Raw genomic sequence first — 12,397 nt, forward strand, 5'->3', positions numbered from 1 at the left:
TAACTGACACAGTCCAACGAACTCGGCTTGATCGACCGAAGTCAAATTACGTTTCTGGCAAATTCTCCTTATTTTTTGCTTTTTTTATAATCAATAGCAAAGAACACACGACGATTTTCTGCTGTAACGGAAACGCCTCCTGTCAAACAGTCGTCCGCTAAACTTTGCGAGGTTTCATAGACGTTCCAAGAACTGTGTTCTTCCTCTTTCTAAACCTAAACTATCAGTAAATATGTTATTGATTTCAAAAAAGTTAGTCAGTTTGTATGCCATGCACCTTTCATAGGATTGTCAACAGTGAAATGGGGCGGTAGTTGAAGATGTCATTTTTGTCACCTTTTTTAAAAATTGGAGTCACGCCAGCTTTCTTAAGAGAGTTTGGAAATGTATTTTCCCTAAAACACAAATTTATTAATTTTGTCAATGATACTACTAAAATTATGTTTTTTATAAGGCGCACACTAAGCCTATAAATATCTCCACTTTTATACCTCCAGTGGGCCAGTCAATATTTCTAGATTCTCCTGGAGGATCCTCACTGGTTTTTGTGATATTGCTTACTGCACTATCGGGAATGTTTAAAATCTTCAAGGCTTATATTTGCTAGTGGATCATTATACGTATTTGCAAACTAGAGTACTACAGGTAACAATAAAACACTTACTGGACAATTAAAAGTATATTTCCGTTAAAAATTAGTCTCTAACACATATAAAATCCTAATTACAACTTCCCTAAACAGTTCTCGTCTTGTAATATGGTCGAGATCAGTTGCTTATCCTTCAAAGCTTCAGAGACCTCGTTCTCGTTCCATTCCAGAGTGATTTTATGCAATCTCGGCTCTTTTTTCCCGGAAACTCTGATGATTCCTTTGGTTTCTATTAACTGACACAGTCCAACGAACTCGGCCTGATCGACCGAAGTCAAATTACGTTTCTGGCAAACTCTCGAATAAATTTCGTGTAGTTTCCCAACGGTCACATCCTTATTTTTCGCTTTTTTCATAATCAAAAGCAATGAACACACGACGATTTTCTGCTGTAACGGAAACGCCTCCTCACAGTCGTCCGCTAAATTTTGCGACGTTCCATAGACGTTATTCAATACACAGATGACCTCCTGATAGTTCACCTTCTTAGATTCTTCGACCACAAAGTTTTCGACACTTTTAAATATATCGGACTTTTTATTTTCATCTATTAGCTCGACGACCCTTCGGCCGATATCTAAGGCACGTCTAACGTCACCGGATATTGATGCTACTTTGCCTGCTAACATTTGCAACGCTACAGGAGAGAACACATCTAGGACTCCCGCTTCTTTAAGTCTAGAAGTGAATATATGAACGATTTGTTCTTTGGTGTAAGGAGCAAAGTGCAGTAGTCTTGGTTTCAGCTCGCAACGGGCTTGTAGACGCGGTAGCATACGATCAGTTAAGTCCAGAGCGTTAGCAATACCAACTAAGATTATTTTCGAGTTCAATCTTGAAGGCAATTCAAAGATCGTGTATAAAATTGAGTGGTTTTTGGTTTCTAGCTGATCGATTTCGTCCAGGACAATTAGGCTAAACATAAAGGGGGTTTATTAGTAATTAATTTATTTTGGTAACGAATACTTACACGGTTTTATGCTTCTGTTTCAAGTATTTTTCAAAGGCTGCCAAGTTGTCTTTTTCAGATTTTCCAGTCACTTTAAGGTTGAGCTCCTTATTCAGTCGGGAGTAAACTGAGGTGGCTGATTTGATCGCTGTGCAGTTTACATATATTTGTTGAACTTTTGTGTTTATCTGGAAAGACATAGAAAGGTTTATTGGGCATATACAATAGCAGATAGTGTTAATTTTCTCTGCTGAAAGTACTATGGACCTAAAAAATGATATAAAATGTATACGTACAGACTTAACATGAACACAACAAAAACTGTTTATATGATTATAAGTAAACAAAAATGTGACATAAATTTATACTCGAATAAGGTCAAAATCACAGAAGTTACAGATATAAATATCTGGGTTTGAGTATAAATAATAAATTAACATGGAAGAAGCATATATATATACAAAAAATAAGTGACAAAATATTCCCCATTAAAAGATGCTCTCCATTTACTAAATACCAAGACAAGACTATTATCTACTAGATAATAGTTTTGTTGAATTCCATCCTAGATACTTAAAAGTTTGTTGGAAAAATGCACCAAAATATATATTAAAAAAATAAAAATAGTGCAAAATCAATTTACATATAGAGTATATACTGCTTACTGGACTTCTAGTAAACATTTGTATAAAAAGAACTAAAATACTAAATATAGAATAAATCAGAGTGAGAAGTGAGCAAATAAAATCTATAAAAAGTGGGCAGCAAATTTTTCTTGAAACAAACCTAAAGTCAAAACTAGTACAAATTAAAGACATGTCATAGTAAAAACAAAAAATGCCAGAACTGTCCATTATATACAAGCATATGATTCAGTATGCTCTATTTCATAAATGAATAAAAGAAGTTGATAGCAACTAACACTCTTACTTTTAGATACAATTTTGCAAATATTGTTCTTGACACAGATAAATTAAACAATCCAGATAGTTTAACATTTTTCAGGTATTAGAATGGACAATAAATGAACAAATGAACTTATAACAAATTTGATATAGGTTCTGCTTGTTTAGTCACCCTTGACAGTGAGCCGCTCTGAGGAAAAGTGGTATATGTCAGTATTTTTAATTTTTGAGTTATACCATTATGTTTCTACTGGTCTAATATATTCAGTCGAAAACTGGTATAAGTCAAAATTTTAACTTAGCTAAGATAAGAGCTTTCTAACGTTATTCCTCTCAACATAATGGATTCGTTCGCTGGACTAGTGGCATAAGTCAAGGCACCACGCTGTTCCGATGTCGCGCCAGGTCCTATTAAACTCGCTTTTTCTTGCTTAGTCACGTTTTTTTAATGTTATGGTACGTAGAGTGTAGATCAGTTACTGTAGCTAAGAAAAAAGATATGATAGAACTTCTTCAGTGGATTCCCCCAATTCAGCATCAGTTCTTCCTGGACTTACTGACAAAAGAAGATGCTGTTGACAGTGGTCCATTATCCGATTCTGATGAAGATTAATTTGTTAAATAACTTGTTCTTACTCTCCTTACTGTAAGTTTAGTATGTAAGATAAGTAGTAGTAATGTTTTGCTCTTCAAGCTCATATTTTTTGAACACTTTCATCAGTAATAGATATAGTAAACATACTACAGCTATTATTTTTCTTTGGTTCATCAGTTTTGTGAAATTTGGTTAACTTTTATGAGGAAAAGTGATATAACTCTCCAAGTTATACCATTTTTCCCCTATGTTTTTGAAAAAAACTTACTGGAAGAATGACATAGGGTGGCAAAAATGTAATTAATGGGCACAATCAGTAAAAATCTTTACCATATGAAATTTTAGTACAGGGTTATTATAAATATGTACAAAAAAGTAAAGAATATGTTACTGTGATTTTTTAATTCATCCATATGCAAAATATCAATTTTCTAAATTTCTACTTTAAGGGAGTTAGACCACTTTTCCACTGAACGGCTTATATATGTTTAGTTTTTACAAAGTATAGGCATTTAATTGTGCAATGAGAGCATCTTACAACATTTATACCCATTAACTTGTGAAACTTTAAAAAATTCCAATGTAAATGTAAGATTCTTCTAGTTAGCAAAGCATATGTGATAATATAGAGGAGTATTTTAGTGTAATGCTGTATAATTTGGTATAAGGTTTAAGTTAAAAATAGTCTATATTTAAAAAAAATTAATATAAAAAGGTATATACTTGTATTTTATTATCCTTTATATTCTTTTTGTGTACTAAGTTTGATTTAGTGTTATTTAGACTATGGAGTAGTTTCTTGATATATTATCCTTATTTTTGGAAGTAAATTGACAAAATTATTAAAATATTCTTAAAGGTTTTACTCAAAGAAAGTCTATTTGTTACTCAATAGTTTCATATAAAAACGATAAAATTTAGAAGCAATTTTTTCCTCAAAGATCAAGAATAATTAAATTGAACACCATAAAATGTATATAGCATTTATGAGTCTAATTTAGGAATTACTGACAATAATGTCATATTTCTTTCATATTAATACAGAATCGAAGGATCACTTGAAATTTTGATTGAAAACAAGATTTGGGTAATTACAGCAATAATTTTAAATACCAACAATTTTTATACCCCAATTCTTGACTACTGTGTTGTACATTAAGCACATTTCTACCTTTAACATTCCGCATCCTTAATCACCTGAAAGTGTCAATATATGCTCTATTATTAGTTGATCAAACAATTGAACTTTTATAATAGAGTTAGATTAGATTTATATAACTGTACTTAAAATTAATTGTTCTTACATCTTCTTGTTCCAAAATCAAATTTAAAGAGGCAGTTTTTCCTGTGCCAGGTGGTCCACTAATATAAATAGAACCCGAGGACTCATTCTCCAAATGACCCTTAATAAACTCACTGATTTCCTGAATTTCTTTCTCCCTGCCAGGCATATCGGTTGGGAAGTTACTATGTAAAGCTTTTCGGGCATTCTGGTACTTTCCAACTTTTACTCTCTCTTCACATTTATCATTTTCTTCAGGTTCAGTGTGGAACAGTGCTTTCTTCGAAACCGTTTCTTTAACTCTCTTTTTAGGACTAATTAGGGTGAGTGTCTTGAGCATACTGCTCGGCGTCATGGTAAGTTCCTTACGGTCAGTTTTGGGCTGTTTCGGAGGAGTGACCGGACTTAAGAGGGCCATATCCGACTCGCTACATCTCGACTTCTGTTTCGTAGGGGTGTTTTTGCATGGTTTCATCAAAATGTTCTCTTCTTCATCCTCACTTTCGGAACTGGAAACGATTTTGCGTGGGGCACGTCTCGTCCGTGTCTCTTTTTCGGGTTTTTTCTCTTGGGAGGCTACACTTTTTCTAGCCGAGGATCTGGTAACTCTCATCATGATGAAGTCTAGGCGGTTTACCGTTAAATTTATGGCAATTAGGGGCTATTTTAAACACATATTTGGAAGTTCAGTTTGAACACGATTCAAAACAATAACATCTGATTAATGTTTTGGCGCGAACAAATGTCAATGTCAATGTCAGTTAGACGTAGACGTAAGGTCGTTTGTCGACGTTGCCAAAGTGAGAAATTCCTCAAAAAAAGGGAAAATGCAGTAAGAACATTAGTTAGGGTAAAGAACATTAATAAGCATTAGTGACAAACATAATAAATAAACCTAAACTGCAAATGCAAATGGCCACCATAATCAAAAATTAATCCTGCCTGGTGGCCGCCATTTTTGTAGTGGTTGTGTTTTTTTGACCTTGGCCACTCTGGACATTTGCAAAAATATGAAGTTGACAACGAGGACGTTTAACATGTGAACGAACTTAAAGCCCTATTTTAGCCAGTAAGCGCCTATAAGCGTCTTTCGAGACGCTCGTGACGTCATATACTGTGACTTCAAGGCGCTTGAAGCGCTAATACACTCGATATGTCAGAAGGGAACATATAGAAAAATAATAAACAATAAATTGACGTCAATTTTTCGATATCTTTTTGAGTTAAGCAGCATTAAATTTTTTACTAGTAGTTTATTTAGTTTTTAAGTAAACACAAGCAAACAATGAAAACCACAATTTTCATGATATGGTAGAAAAATCAAAAAAACCCTAACTTTGAAAGCCAATATTTCGGCTTCTTAGGGTACTATCGGAAACATTCTAACGGTAGCTCTTATAATAGCTGAGATATCGCATTTTTTATGCTTATTTTCGGGCTCAAGGCGACATCAAAAAATGACTCATTCCCTTAGTTCTGCTCGATTCTATCAATATTTAATAGTTAATTCCTATTTTTAGAATTCTATAAATTTGGCGTATTGCAGGCGCGCCCCGCTCAGTGTATACGCACCTTAAGATAACAATGTCTTAAAACAAATACAATTACGTCCGCAAATATAATTATGTGTACGCTGCATTTATTTATTAAATCAAAATATGGCAACTCTGCGAATGACGTATTTTGACAAGTGACAATGACAGGTGACAGATAAACATTTCGCAAAGAGAAACGGTGAAATTTTTGTTCTTTCATTCTCGTCTTTCGATCCGACCAGTTCGTAATCGGCTGATATCTGAAAAATCTTCTAGTTTTACTGAAACTAGAGTTTTCAGAACAGTTCCAAGATGAGAGCGAAGGTAAGCATTCCTAATATTTTTGTAAAATTCCCACTATTTCTTGTCCGATTCTTTGATTCAAAAATCATCGTTCTGTGGCCACATTTGTATTATCTAAAACCGCCATTTTCCTGTTTACCCTTATTGAAAATGTATTTACAAGTTAAAATCTTATCAATTTTAAACACTATGCAACTCCTTAAAAGCAAAATATTTTGTAATTAAGGGCTTTAAATCAATGTACAAAATTTTGAGGTTACCTACCCAAACCCACATGAGCAACTAATGTTATTTTTCCTAATTTTCAGTGGCGTAAGAAGCGTATGCGTAGGCTAAAGCGTAAGAGGAGGAAGATGCGTGCGAGATCTAAGTAGACAGCCCCATTTTCCCTAAATGTAAGTACCTATACAATTTTTCATTCATAACCCCGAAGAACTTATATTAGTCTACACAGTAATACCATTGTAGAAGAAGAGTTCTTTGGGGTAAATTAATTTGTGACTCCACCCATACTAGCCACTTTTCATGGTAGGAATGGTCTAAGATCACAAAACATGCCTTTCTTTGTTTAAAGTAGTGTTTGACCTGCATAGTGTAAGAGTGTAATAGAAAGTCTTGTTATAACTCAATATTGACCTTACTGTCTTCCTAAGATAGAGTAAGTCTTTTATTATCCATATATTTTATTATCCAATAAATTTACATTCATAATTAGAATATCTCATCCTATAAGTGTTAATGATCTTCAGAAATTTGCTTGGTTACATGTTCCTCTCATTTTCTCATTGACTTTTTTGTAAATGCTTGTTAGTTAATTCTTGAAACTATTGGGGTTTATTCCTGAGAGGAAAAAGGAGAATTAAATATAATAATTAATAATTCCGTAAAATTAGATAGATCACTTCTCACACACATTCCATGCCAATTTACTGAATGTAAAGCAAAAAACTTGGCGTTATAACTAAGGATGTAATTTTTAAAGTAATTGTGACTCTAAATACATATATTCAGAATATTTTTTTCATACCTTAGAGTTTCAGGTCATGATTGAGAATCACAATTATTAACTTAAAGTTGTAACATTATGTTTTAGGACTAACTCTCTCGCACCCTATTTTTTTTTTCAAAAATGCACTCAGTTTTCAAATTCAGTACATCTTTTCTGCTTGGTCTATAATACCAATATCAAAGAAGTTTATGCAGAATTTTATGCCAAAATTTGGTCATAATCAGTGGTTCTGATACTGATAGACACAGTAAAATCAAATATATATTACCAGTGCTAAATCTACAAAGCTCTATAATACCAGAGAAGACTTCAATATTACCATGCCTAAAGAGTGAAATGACTAGGAACTCTCGCATTTATTTATGTATTAATATTTTCAATCTCCTAATTATTATAAAATATGCAAAAAGTAGGAAGCTTTGGCTTTTATATTCGAAACATTTGTTCAGGATTATTGATTTATTCTGCTACTACATCAAAATACAGTAATTGTTTGGTCATATTTATTTAGAGTAAAGAAAAATACATATTTGTTTCCAGTGGGCATTTTTACATTAAAGAACTTGATTCTGTAAAATATATTTAGTTATCTAATGATTTATTTATGACCTTTTTCTCTTTTTCAGGTATTTTACTTCATCTGACATGTTCTTGGAAGGAGGGCGAAGAAGACCTATTGGACAAAGTAAAATCCATTTTTTATAATATAAGAAAAATCCCACTTTGCTTGAATGTTCATGTGTTGTGGTTTCAAAAAAAATATAAAATGTTAAAAAAATATGTTTGTTTTATTTAAAAAAAAAAAAACACCTTATAGGAATTAGATACAGGTATGTATGCTTTGTGGAAAGAAAAGAATTTTGGATAAATTAAATGATTCTTGAGTTATCCATCCTGTTGTTTTCCTACCCATCAAAGTGCATTAATCACTTTTAGGACCTACAAGCTATATTAATAAAACTTCATCAGGTAAATTATTTTTGGTCAATTTTATCAAAATTGAGCAATTCAGGTTTGTATTTTGGATATTAAGATCTTTGAAACTTTAGATAGCGGATGATTTTGTCTGAGACAATGTTTTTAACCTTTCTTGAACTCTTGAATGGTTTATAAAATTGTTCAGACACATTTTGATTATTGCTTCTCCAAATAGGCTTCAAGAGGTGCCTGAGGGTTATTTTACAGGTGCATTGAAATGTATTTAGGACCCATTTTTAGAATTTCAATTGTAAAATTTTCACTAAATAATTAAATTCATTATTGGAAAAGTCTTTCAAGTTATTAGTAATCAGAATAGTTGTTATAATTCTCTCATGTAATTTCCTTTTGAGACCCATTAATGATGAACAAGTCATGATGGTCTCAAAACATGTTGGAGGAACAGTAAATTAATTAAAACATAAATGGAAGAGACTTTTCACATTAATTGAATGTATGCTATTTTAACATCTTTTTTTGTGTATATCTTAGAAATTCTGAATAGTTTTGCATATTACTCCAGGCATTTAAAGCCATTGTTGATGTTGCAATATATTATTTACTTTTTGTGTTATTTAGGGAAATTGTTTGTCTTATTCGAGGCATTTGTTGGAAGGTCAGACATTGAAAACACTTTTTGTGTATTCCATCAAAATTTGAAATAATTCTAAACATTATTCCAGGCATTTTATGTGATGTAATTTTAACATAAATAGGAAAATAGTCAAAAAAATATCAACATTTGTGGCCACTCTTCTTCAAAAGAAAAACCTTAAATTTGCTAATACCAATTTTTTTATCTCCTTATGTGCTTAAATCACTATCCCAGTTTATACCTACAAAAACTTAAAAGTAAATAATATATACCTTATATCACAGAGTATAAAAATTAAATAAAATACCTCTAGATACTAGCTATTCCCCCTTTATCAATCTGCTCTAACATAGTTTTCAAATTCTGATCGAAAAGTTCACACCTTATGGGCATTTCTAATGAATAAAACGGATTCTTCAGGGCATAATCTGCATAAAGCTCGTACACCCTCTTCAAAAACACTTCTGCCCCGATCTGATTCTTATCCACCACCACCATTATCTTAACCCCAGTTAAAGTTTGAAAGCAGTGCAACTTAAATGTATCCGCTTCTAACAGTTCAATACCAGAACTCTTGGGTTCGGGACTCAGCTGACTTGCTATAGCAAACAAGGGATAAAACATACTGGCTAAGAATATTTTCTCGTTAGTAGTCATTTTGGGACGCTCGAATGTTAACGTTAATGGGTAGTTCTCCTTGCTTTCCAGTATTTCCACTGCATCCTTGCCATCGTCCAACTGCCTTCCGGTGATCTGGATACCATTTATAGCGGTGAGAACGTGCCCCACGTGAATTCCATCCCTTTGGCCAAATTGCACGGATATTTTTTTACTTTCGTAGTTTAGTTTTAGGTCTATGGGATAAGTGAAACGTCTGGTAGTCTCTATTTTCGGTACGGTGTGATCGTAATTGAAGATCAGCCCTCCTGACTTTGAAACGATGTAGATTCCGTATATTACCATATTGTTGGTTTAATTATGTAAAAACTGTCTTGTGTAAAAAGATGCGAGAGCTTTAATAAGCAGTTTTAATTTTTTTTTGAATTTTCATTATTTATTGAGTTTTATTATTTTGGGTTATTGGACCAGTGGGAATTTGAGGTGTCAATTTTGACTTTGACAGTTTGGACAGAAGGCTTGTAGGGAGCACCTAATACTGCAACGTTGCCGCTATTACTAAATGTTTAAAAGTTATTGCTGGGGTACTTGATAGATTTAAATTGCACGCGTAAAATTGTCCCTTTTAACAAAATTTATTACCTTGTAAATAAATCAAATTCAATTCCTATTAATAAATTAAATAATAGCAAGTTATAAGGCGATTCAATGTGCTGTCTATAAGGCAGTTATTACAACCTTGTGAAAAGTGACACATGCCATTGCTGTCAATTGTGAATGTCAGTGTCATTCATAAACGGAAAACAGTTTGTCATTGTCGGTGTTTTGTGAATTTCTCCTGAACTTTTTCAAGATTTAAATAGATTTTCTGTGTTTTATTGAAGAATAATATGAATATCACGTCAGCTGGTAAATTATAGCCTTAATTAAAAAAAAATTAACAATCAAACATATATCTTATAACGTTCTTTTAAAGAGTTGCAAGTCACTTAGAAAAAATACGTCTTTTCACTTATTTTTCCTAATCTATCAATAATTCTTTTAAAACTTCTTTAAAAAACAGGCCGAAAAACCTACTATCATGCCTTATTAACCCCCTGTAATTAGCTTATTGCATTAATTTGTTGCATTTTAGACATAACCTCAAAAAACTTTTTTCCACCTTTGTTTCCCTCCTATAAAGTTCTGCTTACTTTTTCCATAGCGGGGGTAATTTCCCTCCTAGAAGAACCCAGGCCCGAGCTTAAGATCTTCGCTCTAAGAAAATTGGACAGCATCGTAGACGAGTTTTGGCCTGAAATATCTGAGGCTATCGAAAAAATGTATGTTTTACTAACTTTAGGGGTCAAATTTATTGGAAAAACATTTATTACAGTGAAATTCTCCATGAAGACAAAGTATTTCAGCAACACAACTTGGCAGCCCTAGTGGCCAGTAAGGTCTACTATCACTTGGGAGCTTTCGAGGACTCCTTAACTTATGCACTGGGAGCCGGAGATCTATTCGATGTCAATGCACGCTCCGAATACGTGGAAACAATTTTATGTAATACTGTTCAACCATGGTACAAGTGGAAATGTAAATTTTTAATATTTTAGCTAAATGCATCGACTATTACACTCAACAAAGAATCGCTTTGGCAGACGGAGTCACTGGCACCAAACCTCTTGACCCCAGATTGGAAGCAATTGTTAACAGAATGTTTCAGAGATGTCTGGATGATGGGCAATATCGTCAAGCCATGGGTTTGGCCCTGGAAACCAGACGAATGGATATTTTTGAGGCATCAATCACTCAGTCTGATGATGTTATTAGTATGCTCAGTTATGCTTTCCAGGTACCCCAGTAATTTATTAGTATAGAATATGGCAATTTACAATTCATACCTTTCATATTATTTTGAGCACAAATTCTTTCGAAAATTCAAGGAAAAATTATTTTGTAGTACCTAAATAGTAATTTAAACTGGTAGGAATTAATGTTACTTTAATTTTAAAACTTTTAGGTTGCAATGAGCCTAATCCAAAATAGGGGATTCAGGAACACAGTATTAAGGTCTCTGGTGGGGTTGTACCGCAGCCTATCGACACCAGACTACGTAAACATGTGCCAATGTCTGATTTTCCTGGAAGATCCACTTTCTGTGGCCGAAATTCTGGATAAATTGGTGTCAGGCAGTGAGGAGAACCAGCTAATGGCTTACCAGATTGCTTTCGATTTGTATGAATCTGCTACCCAGCAGTTTTTGGAAAGGGTGATGATCGCTTTGAGGTTAACAGCTCCTGTACCCAGTTTATTGGAAATTAAGCAGAGGAAACCAGAGGAGGTTCCAGTAACGGATTCTACCGAGGCCAGTGCGGAACCTAAAATAGAAGTACCCACTTTGGATTCTCTGGTAAATATTAACAGTTCTGACAGAATCTGTTTTATAGTTTAAAAGAGTACTTTCTAACAAGGGGTTTCTTGATTGCTTGGCATGTATTTAGTGTAAAGTTTAATAAGAGGGTCAGATTGTTGTGAATATTTTGATTTTTCCGCAGGATGCAATGTAACAGTTGTAAAATCAAATCAAATCAAAATATGCTTTGTCACAAAAATAAAATATTCCATGAACTAAGCTTAAAGGTAAATTTATACAAATCAAAAAAACTACCACACTGTCTATAAATTGTCAATTATGGATAAAATGAATGTACTAAAAAAAATTTTACATCAAAAAATTGTATATTAAGACTGGAATAGGACTCATATTGCAGAAATAAAAAACACAACAAATTTGCTGGCAGAAACATACAAAGTAATAACAATTGAATCATTTATTTTTGAAACACCACCAGCAACATTTTTTTTTTTTGAATTTTTCTGGAGGTAAAAAAAACATATAATTTTGACACAAGTATCTGTTTTATTTTTAAGAGGGTCTTAACATGTAATTTGCATGTATTTATTTAGTATAAAACAAAAAGATTAAAAAAAAAT

At 33.0% G+C, this 12,397-nt stretch overlaps 3 protein-coding genes and 1 long non-coding RNA gene across 6 annotated transcripts in view; 2 read left to right on the forward strand and 2 right to left on the reverse strand.

Annotated features, from left to right (window-relative positions):
- Positions 1 to 666: 666 nt before the first annotated feature.
- On the reverse strand, positions 667 to 5,131 carry LOC126743843 (cell division control protein 6 homolog). The gene is made up of 3 exons (XM_050451075.1): positions 4,403 to 5,131; positions 1,620 to 1,786; positions 667 to 1,564 (listed from the first exon to the last, which is right to left on the reverse strand). Exons 1-3 carry the CDS (start codon positions 4,994 to 4,996, stop codon positions 724 to 726), a joined length of 1,602 nt encoding a protein of 533 aa, XP_050307032.1. The 5' UTR covers positions 4,997 to 5,131; the 3' UTR covers positions 667 to 723.
- A 941-nt stretch (positions 5,132 to 6,072) lies between these two features.
- On the forward strand, positions 6,073 to 8,119 carry LOC126743845 (uncharacterized). The gene is made up of 3 exons (XR_007663009.1): positions 6,073 to 6,239; positions 6,527 to 6,613; positions 7,854 to 8,119. It is a non-coding gene; the product is annotated as an uncharacterized LOC126743845 (long non-coding RNA).
- On the reverse strand, positions 6,884 to 9,915 carry LOC126743844 (trafficking protein particle complex subunit 4). 3 transcript variants are annotated; one of them, XM_050451078.1, is made up of 2 exons: positions 9,108 to 9,915; positions 6,884 to 7,058 (listed from the first exon to the last, which is right to left on the reverse strand). In XM_050451078.1, exon 1 carries the CDS (start codon positions 9,761 to 9,763, stop codon positions 9,110 to 9,112), a length of 654 nt encoding a protein of 217 aa, XP_050307035.1. In that variant the 5' UTR covers positions 9,764 to 9,915; the 3' UTR covers positions 6,884 to 7,058; positions 9,108 to 9,109. The 3 variants fall into 3 exon arrangements, with proteins under 3 accessions (XP_050307035.1, XP_050307033.1, XP_050307034.1); XM_050451076.1 differs by lacking the exon at positions 6,884 to 7,058 and adding an exon at positions 8,983 to 9,041; XM_050451077.1 differs by lacking the exon at positions 6,884 to 7,058 and adding an exon at positions 8,983 to 9,050.
- A 275-nt stretch (positions 9,916 to 10,190) lies between these two features.
- LOC126743935 (26S proteasome non-ATPase regulatory subunit 1) overlaps positions 10,191 to 12,397 on the forward strand; it is a 232,747-nt gene continuing 230,540 nt past the window's right edge. Inside the window, exons 1-5 of the mRNA XM_050451217.1 lie at positions 10,191 to 10,327; positions 10,623 to 10,740; positions 10,794 to 10,963; positions 11,017 to 11,255; positions 11,424 to 11,813. Coding sequence (XP_050307174.1) covers positions 10,309 to 10,327; positions 10,623 to 10,740; positions 10,794 to 10,963; positions 11,017 to 11,255; positions 11,424 to 11,813 — 936 coding nt within the window. The 5' untranslated portion in view covers positions 10,191 to 10,308. The remainder of the gene's footprint in view (positions 10,328 to 10,622; positions 10,741 to 10,793; positions 10,964 to 11,016; positions 11,256 to 11,423; positions 11,814 to 12,397) is intronic.

Source organism: Anthonomus grandis, chromosome 13 (genome assembly GCF_022605725.1).
Source record: "Anthonomus grandis grandis chromosome 13, icAntGran1.3, whole genome shotgun sequence".
NCBI lineage: Eukaryota > Metazoa > Arthropoda > Insecta > Coleoptera > Curculionidae > Anthonomus > Anthonomus grandis.